A 20,977-nucleotide genomic window follows, 5' to 3' on the forward strand; every position below is an offset into this window, starting at 1 on the left:
AAGTAATTATTCACACTTCATCTTGATTCAGAAAAGAGTCAGGTTTATAATTGTAAGAATTTATTTTAGAAACAATTAAAACACGACACGTGAACTAAGCATTTACTGTGAATGGATGGAGCTAGAGGTGATGTAGGAACCTATATGTAAATGCGGTGTTGGTCAGAACTTCCGAATCTCGGAAAGCGGTGTTTCCGGATGAAAAAGAATTTGGTTTGCTCTAAACAAGGATGTTATCTTCAGAAGCACATTCAGATGCTATCTCTCTGTGTTGATGACCCTCGTCATGGATCCAGACGCCAGAGAGGTCGGATGACCTCGGGGCACCCAGGTCCGGTAGATTGACCGCACGCACCGACTTCTCCAGTCCAAAAGATGTCACCGGGCAGCACAGGTTGGAATCAGCTTGCGTCTCAGGAATAACTCTTAAGGAGTTGAACGATATCGGCTTTGTTCTGCAGGAACTGTTTGCTGTCTCAGCTTTGTAGGTGCAAAAAGGTTTTGACGACATGTCAGAATCTTCGATGGTTAAAGAGATTTGCTAAAGATGGCCGGTCTGAAGCTTTCTCTAGAACTGGCAAATTACCCAAAGTGATTTAGTTTTAAAGAATTTATGTTACGATTTTCACAGCCAATCAGAGGCTGACAGGAAAGAAGATGTTACCAAGAAAACTCAGAAACATGCCTTCTTTAATACGGAAGTCCTGACTGGTAAAGAAAACAAGTCATGTGTTGTAGTCTAACTTAACCTTACTTGTTGTTGCGGATGTGCAGGTGTGAGGACCTTGTCGTCAAAACATGCTGAACACATTGCAGTCTAGTAGACAACCATAACATCTATTATTCTCAGCGTCTTTTCTTCTTGAATCATTCTTGAATTTAGCAACTGATTCGAGCCGATTGTTCTGGAGGCAGACAGATGAGACCTTGGGAAAGAAAGTTATTGTTCATGATTCAGACTAGCAGAGTCTGAATCCCAGCTGGTGTGAAGCCTGCTCATTAAAGGGAACACGTGCAATATTGTGTCTCCTTTCTGACCAGATGTTGAATAGATGGTGAAAGGTCAGACTCTACCCAAACTGACCATTGCTGGACGCTACATGATATGTGTAAAACAAAACAGTAATCTGTAAAAAAGTTGAATATTTCAGAGATTTTTATCTTTTAGTTTCACACTGATATGTTTAAATTATTGAAGTGAATGGGTTTGTTACAAACTAAATAACTCTTTAAGTAAAGGCAATCTCTGAGAAGTTTCATAGAAAACTTAAATTACTGAGAATTTATCTTTTAATGATTTAATAGTTTAAAAAAATAAGTTTTAGTTTAAAATAGTTCCTGTTCTGCAGCAGTATTACAATTTTAATGTTTATTATACAACAAATAATTTTGTCATTAGGCTAATTTTATCTAAAGACTTTTAGTTTTTATACTTTTTAGATATTTGAAATACCTTTAAAACTTTTTATTGCGACAATTTACTTTTTTATAACTTTATGCAGTCCTATGGCTGCTCCATCACCGAATCTTAATATTAATGTAAAGTTTCTTAAAGTAAATGATTATAATGTAAAGTTTATTTATAGAAAATTTTATTCTGTTCAGTTTAGACCCGTTTTTATTAATTAGAGAAACCTATATTTTAAATTTGGAATTTTAGTAAATTATTCAAAGAAACTGTTTTTTATGTTGAAATACTAAATATTACAAAACAAGCGTGTTTTTAATTCCCTTTAGATCGGTTCTAATAAATAGTTTGCGGAGACAAACCTTTCATCCACAAGAAAAGCTCAGATCCCAGGTGGATACTATATTATTTATTCTAATTACATTTTGTTCAGGCTTGAAATAAATAAAAATCCGTTTAGCAAATCTGCAGTACGGTTTGACGTTAACAATTCCGACGCTCCTGAACGCAACAGTAGGTAGTGGGCGTGTCCTACAGCCAACATGTCGGATCAGGAATTTGTAAGAAAACTTTAGGGATTATTTTCAGTAACCTAACGTGTTTTATTGTGATATTTAGGTAAAAATGGCAGCTAAACGAAGCGGAAAATCGATAGAAAATATTTGTAGATCTGCAGGCCGCAGGTTTGTGGTTTTAATCGTATTTTTCAGCACAAACGTACCGGTTTGTGATGGAGGACTCAGCCCGCAGAGGTGTCTCATCTGGGGTCCAGGGATGGATCCCAAAGCGGTTTTACCCGTCCGGTACTTCTTCATACAGGCGGTCGGTTCTGAAGGAGAGAAGCTGGCGGTGTCTCCAGGTGAGTTCAGTGTCAGCTGGTGGTTGTTTAGATGCAGGAAGAGAACCTGAGCGGGACGTGTGTTGTGTTCAGGTAAAGATGCGTTCAAAGTCAAGATCACTTCCCTCGATAAGGAGTTCATCCGTGTCCACGTTCCCCCTCCTCTGGACCGAGGGGACGGGTCCTTTCTGGTCCGGTACCGGCTGTATGGGTCTGCAGTCAAAGGCCTGAAGGTGGAGGTTCTGCACCAAGGTGCTGCTGTGGCCAAATCCCCCTACATCCTCCAAGGTCTCTCTCTCTCTCTCTCTCTCTCTCTCTGAGATCTCATGCATGAAATTCGCACCTGTTTTGCATGAAGTGAATATAAAAACATAATTTAATTCATTCCAGTTAAAAACTCTTTACTTCTCTGCTCGTCTGTTTTAACAGAAAAGAAAAGTGGGTGGCTAATGTTTGCTCTCATTAACAAACCTGCACTTGCAGACTGAGAATCCCAGAAAACATACATTTCCCCTCATTTCTTAATAAAAACAACCTGTGGGTCGCACATGCTTCTGTTTGAGCGTTTTATTGATCGATTTGGCACGTTTGTTTTGCATGAAGAAGTAGAAATGTCTATTTTCTAAACTGAATGTTAAAAACATTCAGATCAAAGACGTTTGGTTTATTTTATAGAACTTTCCTCTTCGTCTGAAACTGGTTTTATGCAGAAATGAAGAGAATTAACTCCCCTTTTCCAGGGATTTGGTGACTTATGCTTAATAGTTCTGATTCTTCCTCAGGCCCGGTGTATCATGAATACTGTGACTGCCCCGAGTCGGGTGCTTCCCTCTGGCAGAGCGTCCTGCGGTGTCCCACGGACGAACCCCAGATTCTGTCCGACTTCAAACCCTTCCCCACCATCGACCTGCAGCATCTCCGACAGGAAGTCCCTCGCAGGTTTTCCAACAGAGGAGGGCTCATTCACTACACCATCACGGATAATAAGGTGTACCGACGCACGTTGGGGAAATACACAGACTTCAAGATGTTCTCTGACGAGATGCTGCTGTCTCTAACCAGGAAGGTGTGCCTGTCTGTCGGCTGATTTGTACGATCAGCATCACTTGAACGTTCACGCTCTGGTCGTTTTTTCACTGAAGGTGAGAGTTCCCGACGTTGAGTTCTTCATCAACGTGGGCGACTGGCCGCTGGAGGCGAGGAAGGAGGGCGCCGTTCCGATCCTCTCGTGGTGCGGCTCCACGGAGACGCGGGACATTGTCCTCCCCACATATGAAGTCACACACTCCACCCTGGAGATGATGAGAGGCGTCACAAATGATCTGCTGTCCGTTCAAGGCAACACGGGTAACTTCCTGCATGGCTCTTGGTTACAGACGCTTGAAACTTTTTCATGTCAGTTCATGCAGAAGCAAAAATCCTCCAGAGGAGTGTCAGTAAAAAAAGTAGTTGGATGTGATCGACTCAAACAGAGGGAAGGTGATGCTCCTACTGTCCACCAGGGGGCGCCGGTGGGGTCTGAAACAGATCTGTTTTTAATAGAATAAGTGTGGGAAACACTCCCAACTGTAGGTTTACAAGCACTTTTTTTGCACCAACTCATGCACTATTAGTGACAACCAGGAAATTTCTGACTCGAAACCCACCAGTGCTAGTGTCACCTTTTCCATCTTCATTGATTTTATTATCTAGTTTGTATTTTTAGGCTTCTGTGTGTGATTTTTGCTGTTTTTAACTTGGTTTCTTGTTTTTTTTTTATTGTTGTAACAGGGTATCCGCGGGTCCTTAAAAAGTCTTAAATAAGCTTTTCCAAATTTAAGGCCTTAAAAATGACAAATAATCCTTAAATATAGTTTCCAAAGGTCTTAAATTACCAAAGACCCAATAAACAAAATATTTTTCATTTCTATAAAATTTTCGTGAATTTCTAGTTGGTGTTCAGCATTTTTTGTGTACGATGTTGCCGTAAGCGGAACCGTACACATTCAGTTGGATGTGAAAGGGGGCTATTTTTAGATGAGCACATTAGCTGGTTAAGCTAGTGGGAGCTTGCGCCGTGGGGAAGTGCAAGTTTAATGGTAACTGGATGGCTAATCCCACGTTCGCGACGTGGTTAGCACCGGTTCCAGGCAATAGCTGGAAATTATAGCTTGAATTAAATTTTAAAAATAGCTTAAATTTGGCCAAAGTGGCCTTAAAAAAGGTCTTAAAAAGTCTTAAATTTGGCTCCTTTAAATCATTCGCTGCCAGCGTTTCTCACAGAACGTTGCATGCTAGGATGATGTCGATGCCAAAACAACCTAAACAAAGCGGAGACTCACCTCTTACAGCAGGAAGAATCTGTGTGTTTCGAGCGTTATCCGTTCTTTCATAATCCGTTGTTGAATTGTGATCGGCAGAAGCTTTTCCGGTTCGCGCCTCACTTTTTTTGCAGGAACGACCCAAAACGATCTCCTAACACGTGGATGGTCTGCTTCCTGATCACGTGACGTGTGACGTACGCGGATGAAGATCGGCTTCAGGGCTGAGATGTTTGTTCTCTCAGCGCGGGGGCTCGTTCCGATGCTCAAACAGTAAAAAAATGCAAATGACGACTTTAGTCGTCAATGGCAGTGAATGAGTTAAACCTGCAGATACCCTGTATAAAGTGTCCTTGTGTCCCTTGAAAGGCGCTTTGAAATAAAATGCATTATTATTATTATTATTATTATTATTATTATTATTAGTGACAACCAGGAAATTTGTGTTTGTGGACATTCCTCCAGAACAGATTCCAATCATTTGCCGTTCATATGCATTTTCACCTGAACGCTTCTCTCCAGGGCCTCCGTGGGCTAATAAAACCGAACGTGCGTTTTTCCGTGGACGGGACAGTCGGGAGGAGCGTCTTCAGCTGGTGTCTCTGTCCAAGGCTAACCCGGATCTGCTGGACGCCGGCATCACAGCGTGGTTCTTCTTCAGGGACAGAGAGAAAGACGTGGGAAAAGCTCCTCTGATTGGGTTCTTCGACTTCTTTAAGGTGAGGCTTTGTTTGGTAAATAAATTCTTCATCCATTAAAAGTCCGAGGTACCGTTTTACCAACATCCACCATCTTTGTGACCATGGCTATGTGGCCGTATGTACCGAAGTGACCGCTTCTGTCTGTTTTGTAGTATAAATACCAGGTGAACGTGGACGGAACGGTGGCGGCGTATCGGTTTCCGTACCTGATGCTGGGAAACAGCCTGGTCCTGAAGCAGGACTCACAGTTCTACGAGCACTTCTACAGCCGCCTCAGAGCAGGAAGTCACTACATCTCTGTGAAGAGAAACCTGTCGGACCTTTTGGACAAAATCAAATGGGCCAAAGAGAACGACGCTGAGGCCAAAGAGGTGGCCCGGAGCGGGCAGGCCGCAGCCCGGGAACTGCTGCAGCCCAGCAGGTTGTACTGTTACTACTACAGAGTTCTGCTCACGTACTCCGAGCTGCAGACGGGACGGCCGACGCGGCACGCTGACATGGAGCAGGTGCTGCAGTCGGATGACCACACAGCTGCATGCACCTGCCTCAGAAACAGAACGGATGTGAAGGATGAACTGTGATGAGCTGTTTTTTTATTCCTGACATGAGCCAGGTGAATTTCCTGGAATTATCCGACAAAGGAAGTCATGTGACCTGTTTAAATGTGCCTTTTTATACATCTGTGCAGTATCAAACACCTTAAATCCTTTTTCACGCAGAATTTTTGTATAAACATGGAACTTTAAGTGTTTAATAAAACATTCGGACTTATCAGATCTTATCAGTTCAGCACATTTTTCCAAATAAATAAGGAATACTTCATACTTTATAATCAAAATTAAATGAAACGCAGCTTGAAATTAGCCAGTGGCTAAGCACATTTAAAATTTAGACAAAGTATAAAACAATACTAAGAAAAACTTTAGAAAATTATTTGCTTTAATTAAAATTTTTATCTAGCAAAACTCAACAAGAAGCAGTTGAATTAACTTTTATTAAATTTTTACTGTTAGTACAAAAAATTCTGTATACATTTAAAGGGATGCTTTGCAAATTTCCATATGTCGAAATCATTCCTTGAGCCAGTATGTGCTAAAATGACCCTTTACAGCAGTAAACCTCAAGTGGCGGCCCGCGGGCCACATCCGGCCCGCCAGAACTTTCCTCCCTGCCCCCCAACCCTTTGGGCCATAACACCCCCGAATTGGACGACCTTAAAGTTTAACAACAAAATTCCTGTCCCAAATACAGTTAATTGTTTACATTCTCCGGTGCATTAAAATTATAATCAAAACAGTTTAGATGGAAGACAAATCCATTTTAAATATTAATAAATTAAGATACAATAACACTTGAACTTTATCTTAGAGCATTTGGCCCTCGCGGTGTCAGCCAGGAGAAACTTCGGCCCTTGAACAAATTTTGCTGAGGACCCCGGCTTTACAGGGTTAATGAAAGGCCACCCAGCCCCTGTCGCCCCTGTGAGACTGGCGGGACGCTGACATTCCAGCTTGTTTTCAGTCTTTGGAGTAAAGCGGTACAAAAGTAATTAATTACTGTAATGCATTGCTTTTTGCTGTAATGTGGTAATGTAAGGCATTACAGGGAAAGAAAATGGTCATATTTACTCGGTACAGTTGTCAGTAACGCGGTAATTACAATGCATTTTTAATCCCAGAATCAAGATGTGGGTTTCCTAAAAATTCAAATTGCGGGAAGCCTGAAAAAAGATCCAGTATCCACATATATGACGTCATTTATGGACTCAGCTTTGCGGGCATTCTATGAGCAGAGAGGACGCAGCGGTAACGGCTCAAATACTCCAGCTGCGTCCTGCGCACGGCCGCTGTTATATTCACAAAATCGCTCCACCAACACAAAGTCATTCGTTTGCGATCGTTTATATCCGCCCATATTCTCTGGTACTTCATGTACTTTTCAGCTGAGTTCATAATCTGTGCCCCGGTGATTTCAACTCATTGCTGCTGGAGCGCAAAGGTAGATCCCTTTGGCTGATTAGTTAGAAAGTAGGAAATCTAGGAAACAGTTTTTCTGGAAGACGGAGAAAACATGCAGCATGCAGGAAGGCTAGAGAGAGAAAGGGCCGGAAATTATTCAAATAAAATCAAAAAAACAAAACAAAGTGCTTGAAAAGAAAAAAGTAGGTAGATTTATCCCCAATACACATTTTTACCAGTGAAAAGCAATAATCTATAAGCATTTAATATTTATACATGTGATAGAATCAGATCACCCCAGAAGTCAGTCCCACATCCAGGGCCGTATCAAGGCATTTGGGGACCAAGGCAAATATAGGCTTGGAGCCCCCACCACCTCACTCCCTGCTCAGATGGCCCTATAAGATGGCAGCGTGCTGAGAGTACATATTGTTGTTGCTTTTATTTAATAAACAATCATTTTAAAGCACTGTTATTATATCTGACTGTTTTAACAGCAACCCTAGCTCAGACACCACATCACCTTCCACATATATGTCATGAGCTCACTGAGCGTCACATGACCAGATTCATACTGAAGTTGTTTTGGTGAAAGTAACTTAAAGTAATGCAAAAGTAGTGTAATGCCTTACATTTTAAAATCAGTAATATTGTAAGTAATGAATTACTTTAAAATGAGGGTAACAAGTAATAAATAATGCATTACAGTTTTGAAGTAACTTGCCCAACATTGCTTGTTTTAGATCATGAGCAGATAGGTATAATTTAGTGAGGAATCACTTCTGTAGACACTAATGAAGGCTGGGGAAACATTTCAGCAGTTAGATTAAGTTTTTAAATGGCATCATCATCACAGTGGCCTAGAGGTCGAGGGAGCCTAAGTCACGCCAACTTCCGGACCACGGTTCCCTGGAAGAACGAAAAAATGAAGGCAAGTCAACGGGGCTAAAAACGCTATCAAGGGTGTCCAATCCTGGTCCTGGAGGGCCGTTAACCAGCAGGTTTTGTGGTTTTTCTGCTTCAACATGCTTGATTAGCTGAATGAATCACCTGTGCAGCAGCTCATCAGGCTCTGCAGAAGCCTGTTAATCACCTGCTGATTGAAATCAGGTGTGTTGAAGCAGGTTAAAACGAAAACGTGCTGGAGACCGGCCCTCGAGGACCAGGATTGGACACCGCTGCGCTATTTTCTAATTCTGCTTTCTATGTGTCATGGATTTCACATATGATGTCCGTGAATTTTAAATACGCATTTGATACCAAGAAAGCCCTCTTTTTCCCATTGGGGGGGGGGGGGGGGGGGGGGGGCGGGACGACGACGATATTTTAGGCTTTGTGTGATAATAAGTCCAGGACTACAAATGTGCTTCACGAAAGTGACGTCATCGAACCAGACACGGAGAAAACTGAGGGAAAAGGGCTGTAAGTTCAGCTAATCTTTTCTTCAGGAGGAAAGAACCGCCATAAGTATGGCCATGTGGTAAGTAGCAGCTACGCTAGGGGGGAGGAGATTATGTGGTGATGTCATATATGCGATGTGCCGATTTAGTCGTGTTAATTACAAACTTTTACAAGCTAATAAATCTCAAAGTACGTGACTGGCGTGGTCGAAACACCCATCACTACTTTCGATTTAAATAGCAGTACATATGTGTGATCAGGGCGTAAGGCAGAGCAGATTAGAAGATAGCTCTTTTAGCTCCGTTGACTTACGTTCATTTTTTCATTCTTCCGGGGATCCATGAGCTGCGTGGAAGGGGATGGAGGTCGGGGTTCAAATCCCAGTCGGGTCGTACCAAAGATTTTATAAAAATGGGACCAAATGCCTCCGTACTTGAAACTCAGCTTTAAAGGCTTGCGTTGGGGGGGTTAAACCACCAAATAGTTCCCGTGTGCAGCCGGGTCTGCAGCCCACTGCCCCCCGTGGGGATGGGTCAAATGCGGAGAACAGTTTTCACCACATCACACCGGTGTATGTGACAAATATGGGAATTTAATCTTTAAAAACACACAAGGAGATAAGTTTTGCTTTGGGCTCCACAGACGGACACTAGGGGGCGCTAAAAGCCTTTAAAATGTTCTGAACTTGTGTTTTGAGCAAAGGTTAGTTATTAAACCCAAATGTCTAAATCGTGTTTAAGCTCCAAAAATTTAAATATAAATAAAACCATCTGATTAACAGTTTGATGAGAGTATAATCAGCAAGGGATTAAAGGTGCCCAATTTCCCAGATTTTCCTAATAAAACTTGTCTGATTTGCAAGAGGATGAAAATGGCCTCTTCAGCTGAATTTGGTGATCAGGGTGAGGGGTCGGCTCGTTTTGATGCTGAAAACCGCCTGCATGATTTCTAAAGGTGTGTGGAACCTGCTAGAACCCTTGAAGAAGTGCTCGATCAAACACCTGTCCACCTTGTTGCCTTTTGCAATGGCCGCCTCAAAGTTATTGCTCCGGACACTGTAGATGTTCTCCTGGTCGTCTTGTTTCCCGAAGAGCAGGAAGAGGGCAAAGCAGTCCTTCCCGACAGAGGCGCGGAAGTCAACCGTTTTCTCATGGGGGTTCATCCCACCAGGCTCCATCTGGGCCATCTTGATGGCCTCCATGTTGGCTTCCTCTGCTGTCTACTCGGGTTCCTCCCCCTCAGGTAGGTGGAGAACCTGAACAACGATTTGTATTTTTGGGTTCTGGGAGGGTTTCTCCAGCGTGGCCCAAACCCAGTCAGCTCCCGGGAGGACCCGCTGCTCGGGCGTCGTGACCGTGCAGCTGAAGGCGTCGGTCACGTTCAGGCTGAAGATCTGAGTGATGTAGGTCATCAGGAAGACCTGTTAGAAGGAGACATGTTTGAAAGAGCAGGAAGAAGGACTTGAACCAAACATCCCGATGATTGACCTGAATCAACACACGAGGACTCGGGTGGAACTTCTCCTCTAGATCTTTAAAGGCGAGGTACTCCTGGGTTCTGGTCGATGCAGCAGAGATGCAGTTGCTGATGAGATGTACGAAATCTCCAGGCTTGTTTGCAGGAGCCGCCAGCTTGGAGAAGACTCCTGGTTGGTGCTTCTGATCAGTGGGGTCTTGTTTGGGTGGGTGGTGTTTCAAAGAGAAGAAGCTGAAGCTCTGACCCATGATGCCAGAAGGGGAGAAGATCAGATTGTGGTCTCCCTGGTACACTGAGAAGATAAAACAGGGGTCTAAAAGATCACCTCCATGGCAGGAAAGGAAAAGCTCCCAGACATTCCCTACTGAACATCAAACACCTTCAGTAGTAGAGCAGGTACTCACCAGGATGGGTCTTAAAGTCCCAGCTGTTCCAAGTCCTGTTCCCTACCCTGCTCAAACACACAACATCTGTGTGTGTGTGTGTGTGTGTGTGTGTGTGTGTGTGTGTGTGTGTGTGTGTGTGTGTGTGTGTGTGTGTGTGTGTGTGTGTGTGTGTGTGTGTGTGAAGCTCAGACCAATAGGAGCAGAGCAGTTAGAGGAATATCCACCAAGGAAGAAGCTGAGAGCTTGGGTGTGGTGTTTGAGGTTCGTGTTGTGAGTTAACAGCAGCAGCAGCTGCAGACCTGAAGGGTTTAGTTAGCAAACAAAAAGTCTCTTCAGAGAGGGACGAGCTAGCGGTAGTCAGGGCAGAAGCGTTCCGTTTTTGCTCTTTTTTTTAGCAGGGGCGTGTCCAGGGAGTGGCCTGGGGTAGCACATGCCACCCTTGGAATCTGATTGGCCACCCCAGGTGCCACCACACTAAATTACCTTTAAATGGGCTCTTCATTGTCCACAAAAGGCTTGGGGGTAAAACAAAAAAAGCATAACCATTGGTGCCACCCTTGCACAAAGTTGTGCCTCACCTGGGCCACCCCATTTTAAAAGATCTGGACACGCCCCTGTTTTTTAGATTAAATGAGTTTTCAGTCCCTAAAAGGGCAGAAATTCAACAATTCTAGTCCAAAAAGTCCAGCCAACATCTGGACTCAGAGTGACGTTTGAAAAATTCTTTATAACTAAAATGTGAAATTAAAATGTACTTTTAGGTACATTAAACCTTAAAAAAATAACTCCAGCCTCTTGAGAGTCTACACAGCTAAAACTGTGATGGTTCTGCATTTCCAGGTGTGATTGTTGGCGCTACAGGAAGCAGATGTAGCCCGCTCCGAGCTGTGGTGTTAGGTCTGGGTTTGAGGTCACTGGGGTCACCGTCCCTCAAACCAGTGCCGTCCGAGACCGCTGCAGCTCCTTCTGGGTGAGCAGGAGCTGCGGGGCAAAGCATCATGGGAAGGGGAATGTGTCAGAAAGCTTGTGCCAAGCTGAGATCAGAGGACACATTTCTAATGTCTTAATGTGCAGCAATCTAACGGCACCACGGGAGGCCGTTCTGTCGGTTCAGATCATTTAACACACAAAACGTCTGATAGATGATAAGACACATTTCCTTTGCCATGCGAGAACTGATCCAAGTACTCGGATCTTCTTCCGATGATATTTTAAAATAGTTATGATCTTAATTTCTTGATTTCTTTGGACTTTTCTCTTCCTTTTACTCATGCTCTGTTTATTACTTGACCCTGAGTTTGTTTTATTAAAACCACGAGTCATCATTTAGGCTCTAAACTCAACGGATGAATCACAGAAAACCCTTTTTTGTTGGATTTTAAAAAGCTTTGCCTCAGTAGCCTGTCTGAAAGGTGATTTGTTCTTTTAATTCAATGTTTGAAAAATACCTCAAATTATGGATCCATCCATTTTACTCCGCTTATCCGGGGTCGGGTCGCAGGGGCAGCAGCCTAAGCTGAGAGGTCCAGACTTCCCTCTCCCCAGCTACTTGGGCCAGCTTCTCTGGGAAATCCTACGGTGTTCCCTGGCCAGGAAACAGGAAAGAGACAATCTCTCCAGTGTGTTCAGGGTTTTCCTTTGGGTCTCCTCCTGGTTGGACATGCCTGGAAAACTTCCCCAGCGAGGCGTCCAGGAGGCATCCTAATCAGATGCCTGAGCCACCTCAACTGGCTCCTCTTGATCTGGAGGAGCAGCGGGTCTACTCTGAGCCCCTCCCGGATGACTGAGCTTCTCACCCTATTGCTAAAAAAGAGCCCAGACACCGAATGAGAAAACTCATTTCGGCCGCTTGTATCCGCAGATCCCGTTCCCGAGGGTAGGAACGTAGATCGGCCGGTAAATCGAGAGCTCCGCTTTCAGGCTCAGCTCTCTCTTCACCACGACAGACCGGTACAACGCCCTCATCACTGCGGATGCAGCACCAGTCCGGAGGTCGAACTCGCACTCCATCTTTCCCTCGCTCGTGAACAAGACCTGAGGTACCTAAAGTCCACTTGGGGCAGGACCTCATCCCTGACCCGGAGAAGGCGTTCTGTCCTTTTCCGACTCAAGTTGCATTTTATATGTTCCTATTATGCAATCGCTGCATGAGTTTTATTAAAAGTACTAACAAATAAAATTGAATATTAGTGCTATTATAACTGTAGAGCCTGAATAACAGCAGCAGCTCAGGAGGTAGAGCGGGTTTTTGTGTTTAAATCCCTAAATAACTGAGCTCATTCACCCATATGTCCCTACAAGATCTCTCCGATCAGCTGACCAACACCTCCTACATGTCCCTAGCTCTCGCTGTAAGTCCCGCGGGGAGCGCGCCTTTTCAGTTTGTGCACCGAAGCTCTGGAACCACTTGCCCCTCCCGATCAGACTCTCTTCCTCTCTTTCCCTTTTTAAGTCTCGTTTAAAAACTCACTTTTATTCTCTGGCTTTTAATTCTGTCTAACTTATTCCCTTTCTACCTTTCCTTTTAGGGTTGGATTACTTGATTTTAATGGATTTAGTTTTTATTTTTGATTGTTTTTATTGTGTGTTTTGTTCAGCACGTTGGTCGGCTCTCATGCCGTGTTTAAATGTGCTATATAAATAAAATTGGTATGGTAACTGGTTGGTCCAGTAATCGGAAGGTTGCAGGTTCGAGCCCGGCCCCGGACAGAGAATTCTGCCTTTGTGTCCTTGGGCAAGACACTTAACCCACCTTGTCTGCTGGTGGTGGTCGGAGGGACCGGTGGCACCAGCGCTCGGCAGCCTCGCCTCTGTCAGTGCGCCCCAGGGCAGCTGTGGCTACATCGTAGCTCATCACCATCAGTGTGTGAATGAATGAATGATGCACTGTAGTGTAAAGCTCTTTGGAGTCCTTCCTCTGAGAGGCGCTATACAAGTGCGGGTCATTTATCATAACTTGATGCACTTCTGGATTTCCTCCTAAATGAGTTATTCTTTATTTGATTGTTGAAATATTTTTAAAAAAGTGTAAAATTTGTGGTAACGAGCTGGAATGGAGCCGACTAACGGGGTGAAACACAGAATTCGGTGATATTTTTGTCAGACCACAGAGGGAATAAATAGTTTGTTTTAAAAATCCCAAACTCACAGCAACAAAATGATTTATCTTTGGTTTCGACATGTAATCCGTTTTTTTGCCTGGCAGGAAGTGGATCATTAAACAAATTGAACGTGAGCACCGGAAAAGGATGGCTTGCCAACTCCGGGTCGGGGGAGAGGTCCTACCTCAAGTGGAGGAGTTTAAGTATCTCGGGGTCTTGTTCATGAGTGAGGGTAGGAGGGATCGGGAGATCGACAGGCGGATTGGTTCGGCGTCTGCAGTGATGCGGACGCTGAGCCGATCTGTCGTGGTGAAGAGGGAGCTGAGCCAGAAAGCCAGGCTCTCGATTTACCGGTCGATCTACGTCCCAATCCTCACCTATGGTCATGAGCTTTGGGTAATGACCGAAAGAACGAGATCGCGGATACAAGCGGCCGAAATGAGTTTCCTCCGTAGGGTGGCCAGGCTCAGCCTTAGAGATAGGGTGAGGAGCTCGGACATTCGGGAGGGACTCGGAGTAGAACCGCTGCTCCTCTGGATCGAAAGGAGCCAGTTGAGGTGCTTTGGGCATCTGGTCAGGATGCCTCCTGGACGCCTCCCTGGGGAGGTGTTTCGGGCACGTCCTGCCGGCAGGAGGCCCCCGGGTCGACCCAGGACACGTTGGAGAGGTTACATCTCCAATCTGGTCCGGGAACGCCTTGGGGTCCTGCCGGAGGAGCTGGTGGAGGTGGCCGGGGAGAGGACGGTCTGGAGCTCCCTAGTTGGGATGCTGCCCCCACGACCCGGACCCGGATAAGCGGAGGAAGACGACGACGACGAATGTGAGCATAAATACATTCTTTTAAAAATGTGTTACAGTTTTGTTTCTCTGCTCCAACACTTCCAGTTCAGTGGTTGAATCACCTCCTCAGCACCTCATCGAGCTCTGCAGTAACCTTTAAATTAGGCAGGATGGGTCCCTAAAAGGCACATTGTTGCCACATCAGCCACCACTACCCACCGCACTCAACAAGCACACAAACCACCCGCCCCTGTGCACCCTCACAGCCATCGTCTACAAAAGCCTCCACCAACACACACCCCAGTGCACACATCCCAACAACATCCCAACAACATCCTCCACGACCCACAGCACCTCCTCCGGGACTCGTCACAAAAACCCAAAAAGGTCTCCACAACTGCAGTCTTCTTGTGAGCCACATCGGACTTGTTAGACGCTACACACGGTCCAAAACCTTCCTCCCTCACAACCGCCACACCCGCCCCTTCATCCCCACCTCTGGTTGACAGAGGCACAGTACAAGGCCTTAATGCACCACCACCCCGAACCCCCACACGGCAGCCTGAAACTTCCCCACTTCCACTGCCGTCCTACACTCCACACAACCCCTGTACGCCGCTTGATGCTGCCCACCACCGTTGCGACAGCGGAGCGAAAGATCACAACTCTTGCCCTCATGGTCACCCCCACCACACAGGCACCGGCCACATGACCAAAGCCCTGACATCTAAAGCACCTCAAAGGAGACTCTTGTATGCCCTGACCGGGTAACTAACGGGCCATTCCCATCTGTACCGGGTCGGCGCGGGCCGGGTAGCGTAGGTTGTTTACATATCTGGGTGGCCTGGTATTTTTCCGGGCCAACCAAGGCTCATTCTCAGCCCTCTTCTCGAGGGGGTCTGCTTCAGGCCGACCAGGGCCAACACACCCACTGCTGACAGCAAATTCACACCTTCCATTAGAGCAAGCCTCTGATTGGTGGGTAGAATCAGCCCACATGGGCTTAAGACAAGGATGTGTGGAATCAACCGGGCCAGGCTGGGGCCGACTGGGGCTACCCGGCCCGGGCCGACCCGGTACAGATGGGAATGGCCCATAAGGGAGCCCAACCTGACACAAGCAGGAAGCTCCACCGTGTCGAAAGTAATCAACAGCAGAGTGGACCCACGTGCATCAAACCCCAGACACCGAGCAGCTATCACCACCGCCCCACACAGGGAACCAAACACCCCCAACTCAGAAACATCGTACACCCCCCTCTTAGCCAAACAACCAGATCACGACTCAGAAACGACCTCTCCCAGCCTCATAATAAACTCAAGCCTCAGCGCTTTGAGGCACTGGGCCTTCGTCCGCCAACACCTGCAGAAACCCGTTAGTCACCTGATGATTACGATCAGGTGTGCTGAAGCGAGGAGTCTCCTTTGTAGGATGGTGGCCCTGCAGAACTGAGATTGGACACCTCTCGTCTTTCTTCCTGAGTGCATGACTTTCAGATGCAGTCCATTTGCTGTAAATGTCCACTTTGCTTACTTATTCTAAAGCAACGACATAGTGGTGTTCAGGGATGTTTTCAACTGAAAATCTGTTCATTCTGAAGATAAAAACTACTTTGGGAGATTACAGGAAAGTTCTGCAACTTGCAAGTGAAATAAAAACATTAAGGGTGGTCTAAAATCTTTGCACGGTGCCGTTTTACTGTAAAAAGAATCAGAGCTTCGTCGGGGCTGCAGCTTTAGGCGGTTTTTAAGCACAAAGACTGCATGTTGGTTACTTAAAGCCTTTTGGATCCACTGCTGTCAAAACCTCGGCAGAAGGAGCGCAGCTGCAAGACGACGGCGTGAAATGAAACTCAGTTTTGTGCTTTTCTGCTCATCAGCAGAATCTTTAGTCTGCAGCTCAAACTTCCGTTACTGCGGACGAGAAGCGGCGAGCTGTGCGAGTCATTACCCAGCAGCTTGTGTGTGTCGGAGCTTACTGTGAGGTTGTTGATGCTTTCAGACAACGCTTCTATTTCCGAAACGGCGCGTTCTGAATTCGCCATCTGCAACACACATCCATAACAAGTCCTCATTACAGACATGTTGCTCTAGATACCCAGTGTGTGTGTGTGTGTGTGTGTGTGTGTGTGTGTGTGTGTGTGTGTGTGTGTGTTCTTATCTGGATGCTTTTCTGACGGGTGTTTGCAGCCGCACCCTGAGAGTCATGCTTTAACAGGGATGCTGCAGCGAGGTTGTCAGAACAGGCCGCCATGATGATGAGGAGGAAGCAGGTTAGTGGTTGGAGACATGCTGACTTCACAAAGCAGCACAAAGTTATTTTGCTGGTTTGTGTCAATTCGGTCTCTTGTTTCCAGAAACGGAAAATAACGAGCACACCAAAGAAACGTGACACGCGTATGATTTGGTTTATTGAATGATTTTATAAATCTGACATTTACATGATATGTTAGTTTCCTTTGCTATAAAAATACTATCACAGTCAATTATGAAAATAATGATTTAAAAAACTGGAGCATCATACAAAACGTGCCGTTTTATCATGAACTCTGTGGTGTCATAAATATTAAATAAAATTCCTCCATACGTGTATGCAAATATTGCATAAGCTTGTCTCCTGCTTTAATTAAAGGTGTAAATCATGCAGCAGCTAACTCACACTTATAAAATATCTACTTGTGACTCGGTGTGGTGTACAGTGAGGACTGCCCGTGTTTACTTCCTGGACAACAGGAAAGGATGCAACACGAGTCCAGAGAGAGGCGGTGCTCGTGGCACAGGTCTGAGGTTGGGTGGGTTAGTTAGGCATCTGACTGGAACCGTTTAAGTGTGTCAATGTCACAACGTCCCAGAACAGCTGACTGCGTAATCTGGGTGTGTCTGGGATTAAGGCACGGGATGGGCGGGGTTTAAATAAGCAAGGTGAGGAGGGGTCGGGGTACCAAGGGCTGCAAGCAAGGGAAGCAAAGTAGCAGCAGCTTGTTAACGACGTTGACGCAGCATCTCCTTGTTGTCATGGTGATGCGTCTCCTTTGTTCTCCTCAAGCCCCACCTGGTCCCTGGCAGGTTCCCGGTCCAGAATAGGGCTCAGACCTCTGAATCCCGCAAACGGACGCATCTGTACCCCGTTTGGCGCCTGCAGCCCGGACTCAGGTGAGGACCCGATGGGACAGACGTAGTCCGTGGAATCGTCCGGCCGTCGCCTCCGGAGGTGAGTCAGGCTGGAGAAACCCAACTTCTTTGGCTGGAGTAAAATAAATAAATAAATAAATCTTTCTCACTCCTATAAACAGGTTTTTAATCAAACATTTCAGCTTCAAAACATCACTTTGTGCATTTCAACTGAAATACTGAATGATTTAAAGCTGCGATGGCAAGTTTGGAAAACAAATGAGCTGAAAACATTTTTTCATGCCTCTTAATGTAACCCACTTTTATGGGACTTTTATTTTGAAGGTGCTGCTGACACAGGATGTGATGTTTGAAAAGAGAGAAAAACAACAGAAGTTGGAGCGGAGTTGTTAATGGTGTTATTTAAAATAAAGCGACCCTGAGAGTTCACGGTTATCAACCTTTTCTTGAGCAACCACAATCCTAAATCTTCTCCCGTCTCTTTCTGGAAGGCTCGGTTACATTAACAACATTCTAACACAATAAAGCTATAATTTATGGAGATAAAAAATAAAGTAATAAAGCAGTTCTTTCATATTTGTCTAAAACCCTCCGTCAATAACACGTTTTGTACCAAAAGCAACTATTGGACCATCTGGTTCGGTCTCACCGAACTGCAGCACTTAGCTGCAAACTCCCCTCCATGCAGGACCTGTACACCTCCAGGACATTGAGGCCTGATTCCCTGGGTCCTCCACTCATCACACACTCACGTCGTTAGCAACAGAACACCACAGGTGTGAGAGGCTCTCCGCTGAATACCAGAGAAGGAGAAACAGCTGGCTGCTACCCCTGCTGCTGTAGGACAAATGGTCCCAAAAAGAAAAACACAGTTTGAAGTCTGGGACAAAAAAACTTTTGGACCTAGAAAGAGTGACCGGTGTTTAGTGCTTGATCGTTTCGTCCAACATTGCAGGTTTCCGTTTCTGACAGAAGCGTCTCAGGGAAGATACCCGAGGGCAGAGGTGAGTGTTCTGTGTGTGCGGAATAAATTTCCCTCTACCAACCAGGATTAGGCTTAAATCAGCCACTGAGAGGAAAAAGTGATTAGACAAAGCAAGGCTGTATCGATAACAATAAAAAAAGGAGAAGAAGAAGAAAGTATCAGTATAAGTATATTTCTATAGTGCCTCTCAAGATAAAAATCATGAGGCACTTCACAAAAACCAAAAATGTAAAAATATGAAAAAGCATTTAGAAAATGTTTAAAAATATATTTAAAATGAGCAAAATTTGGCTTTTGTGATTAAAACAATGTTAAGAAAGAGAGAGAGTGAACAGGAAAGAGGGAAACCAGTGGATCCTGAGGAAGGTGGAATAGGTGGGGAGAGCAGAATAAAGAGAGAGAGGTGAAGAAGGTCGTACAAAAGCCAGCTTGAACAAGTGAGTCTTCAGCTGCTTTTTAAAGGAGACCACTGAGTCCACTGATCTCAGGCTCAGGGGAGAGAGGTCCAGAGTCTGGGGACCACAGCAGCAGATGATCTGTCACCTTTGACCTTTAGCCTGGTGCTGCACAACCAGTAGGCTTTGATCACTGGACCTCAGGGACCTGCTGGGGGTGTAGGGACTAAGAAGATCACCAATGTAAGATGGTGCTTGTCCATGTAAGGCCCTATAGACCAGAACCAGGATCTTGAAATGAACCCTGAAGTTGACTGGCAGCCAGTGAAGCTGGAGGAGAAGCGGGGTGATGTGGGTGTGTTTGCTAACCACTCAAACATTCTCCCTCTCCTGATAATAATTTTTGCTTTCTTTGATGTTGGATGTGCTACTACTAGTTTACCCGTTTAACAATAGATCCACTAGGATAGATACAATAAAGTTTATCTCTCGCCAAATAGAATATTTACTAAGCAATCACGGTGTAACCATGGACACATTGCTTGGTGTGTGTGTGTGTGTGTGTGTGTGTGTGTGTGTGTGTGCGTGCGTGCGTGCGTGCGTGTGTGTGTGTGTGTCTGATCTGTCTTCTCGATCCCCAGTGAGTCGTGGAGGATGGCTGCTTATACTGAGCCAGGATTCTCTGGAGGTTTCTTCCTGTTAAAAGGGAGTTTTCCTCTCCACTGTCGCTGCATGCTTGCTTAGTATGAGGATTGCTGTAAAGTCACTGACACTAGTCAGTGACTTGATGCAATTTGCTGGGTTCCTTATATAGGAAACATTTTTTCTGATTGGCTTAATGAACTGACCTGAATTGGAATGTTTATTATGTGAAGTGCCTTGAGACGACTCTTGTCGTGATTTGGCGCTTTATAAATAAAATTGAATTGAATTGAATTGGAGGTCATGAATGACGTCATACATGTGGATACTGGATCTTTTTTCAGGCTTCCCGCAATTAGAATTTTTAGGAAACCCACATCTTGATTCTGGGTTTAAAAATGTGTTGTAATTACCGCGTTACTGACAATTGTACCGAGTAAATATTACCATTTTCTTTCCCTGTAATGCCTTACATTACCACATTACAGCAAAAAGCAATGCATTACAGTAATTAATTACTTTTGTACCGCTTTACTCCCAACAATGGAAACCACGTTGATCGTTTTCACCCGGAGGAGGAGAAAAACACGCCGGTAGCTGCGGCTGCCGCCACCAACCAGAGAACTATGGAGCAAGTGTTGTTAAAATTTCCACCAAAGTCAGAAAAGGCAAACAGAATTACAATAGCAAGTTTTATCGCGAAAGCTTTGCATCCGTACGCAATTTTTTCCCTGTTTTATGCATTTATTTATACATTTAATTTAAGTTCTTGTCGAGGGTGTTTATACTCAACATGTTGTTGTCTAATCGTATTTACATTCAGAAAAAGAACAGTTATTCATGTTCAAATGAATTGCACATCCAGCATTATTTTTGTTTGGAAGCTGTTAATGACAGCACTTCTTTTCTTTAAAACATTGCACTGACACTTATGTTCATAAAAGTTATTGGAAGTAAATACCATACCATACCACCTTTATTTATATAGCACTTTAAAAACACAGCCATACGGCTGACCAAAGTGCTGAACAATCGCACAATAATAGAGATAAAAAACATAAAACAGTACTATAAAATACAGCCAACAATAAAAAAAAAAGACAAGCCGATAAAAAAGTACCAATAAAAACCTTACAATGGACGATAAAATAAGAGTAGTAAAAGCCAAACTAACAGCTAACTGTTAAAAGCAAGGGTAAAATAGTGTGTCTTTAGTCTAGACTTAAAATCTGCCACGGTGGATGCCAGTCGAACTGCGGCTGGAAGTTCGTTCCACAGTTTAGGACCCGCGACAGAGAAAGCTCTTTGTCCGCATGATTTGTAACACGCTTTCGGGACCTCGAGGAGCATCAGGCTGGAGGACCTGAGTGTGCGACCGGGAGTATAAATTGAAAGAAGGTCAGATAAGTACACAGGGGCAAGACCGTGGAGGGATTTGAAAACAAAAATTAGCATTTTATATCGGACCCTGAAAG

General features: G+C 44.8%; 3 protein-coding genes across 22 annotated transcripts in view; 1 reads left to right on the forward strand and 2 right to left on the reverse strand.

The window, feature by feature from the left end:
* Positions 1 to 1,894: 1,894 nt before the first annotated feature.
* On the forward strand, positions 1,895 to 6,023 carry poglut3 (protein O-glucosyltransferase 3). The gene is made up of 6 exons (XM_015965269.3): positions 1,895 to 2,267; positions 2,340 to 2,534; positions 3,029 to 3,312; positions 3,389 to 3,593; positions 5,069 to 5,265; positions 5,400 to 6,023. Exons 1-6 carry the CDS (start codon positions 2,033 to 2,035, stop codon positions 5,826 to 5,828), a joined length of 1,545 nt encoding a protein of 514 aa, XP_015820755.3. The 5' UTR covers positions 1,895 to 2,032; the 3' UTR covers positions 5,829 to 6,023.
* A 198-nt stretch (positions 6,024 to 6,221) lies between these two features.
* Positions 6,222 to 13,946, reverse strand: rep15 (RAB15 effector protein). The gene is given in 2 exon segments (XM_070550560.1): positions 6,222 to 10,026; positions 10,094 to 13,946. Coding segments are annotated over 2 exon segments (777 nt in total). The 5' UTR covers positions 10,331 to 13,946; the 3' UTR covers positions 6,222 to 9,486.
* A 1,516-nt stretch (positions 13,947 to 15,462) lies between these two features.
* The window catches only part of ppfibp2b (PPFIA binding protein 2b), a 98,357-nt gene continuing 92,842 nt past the window's right edge, over positions 15,463 to 20,977 (reverse strand). For 2 of the 20 annotated variants that reach the window (XM_070550546.1, XM_054733417.2), the window contains 2 exons: positions 17,401 to 17,592; positions 15,469 to 16,393 (listed from right to left, as the gene is read on the reverse strand). In XM_070550546.1, coding sequence (XP_070406647.1) covers positions 16,202 to 16,393; positions 17,401 to 17,592 — 384 coding nt within the window. In that variant the 3' untranslated portion in view covers positions 15,469 to 16,201. Of the gene's footprint in view, positions 16,394 to 16,732; positions 17,593 to 20,977 lie in introns of those variants that run through there. The other 18 variants (XM_070550547.1, XM_070550557.1, XM_054733420.2 and 15 more) reach the window with 15 other exon arrangements.

Source organism: Nothobranchius furzeri, chromosome 4, assembly GCF_043380555.1.
Source record: "Nothobranchius furzeri strain GRZ-AD chromosome 4, NfurGRZ-RIMD1, whole genome shotgun sequence".
Taxonomy (NCBI): domain Eukaryota; kingdom Metazoa; phylum Chordata; class Actinopteri; order Cyprinodontiformes; family Nothobranchiidae; genus Nothobranchius; species Nothobranchius furzeri.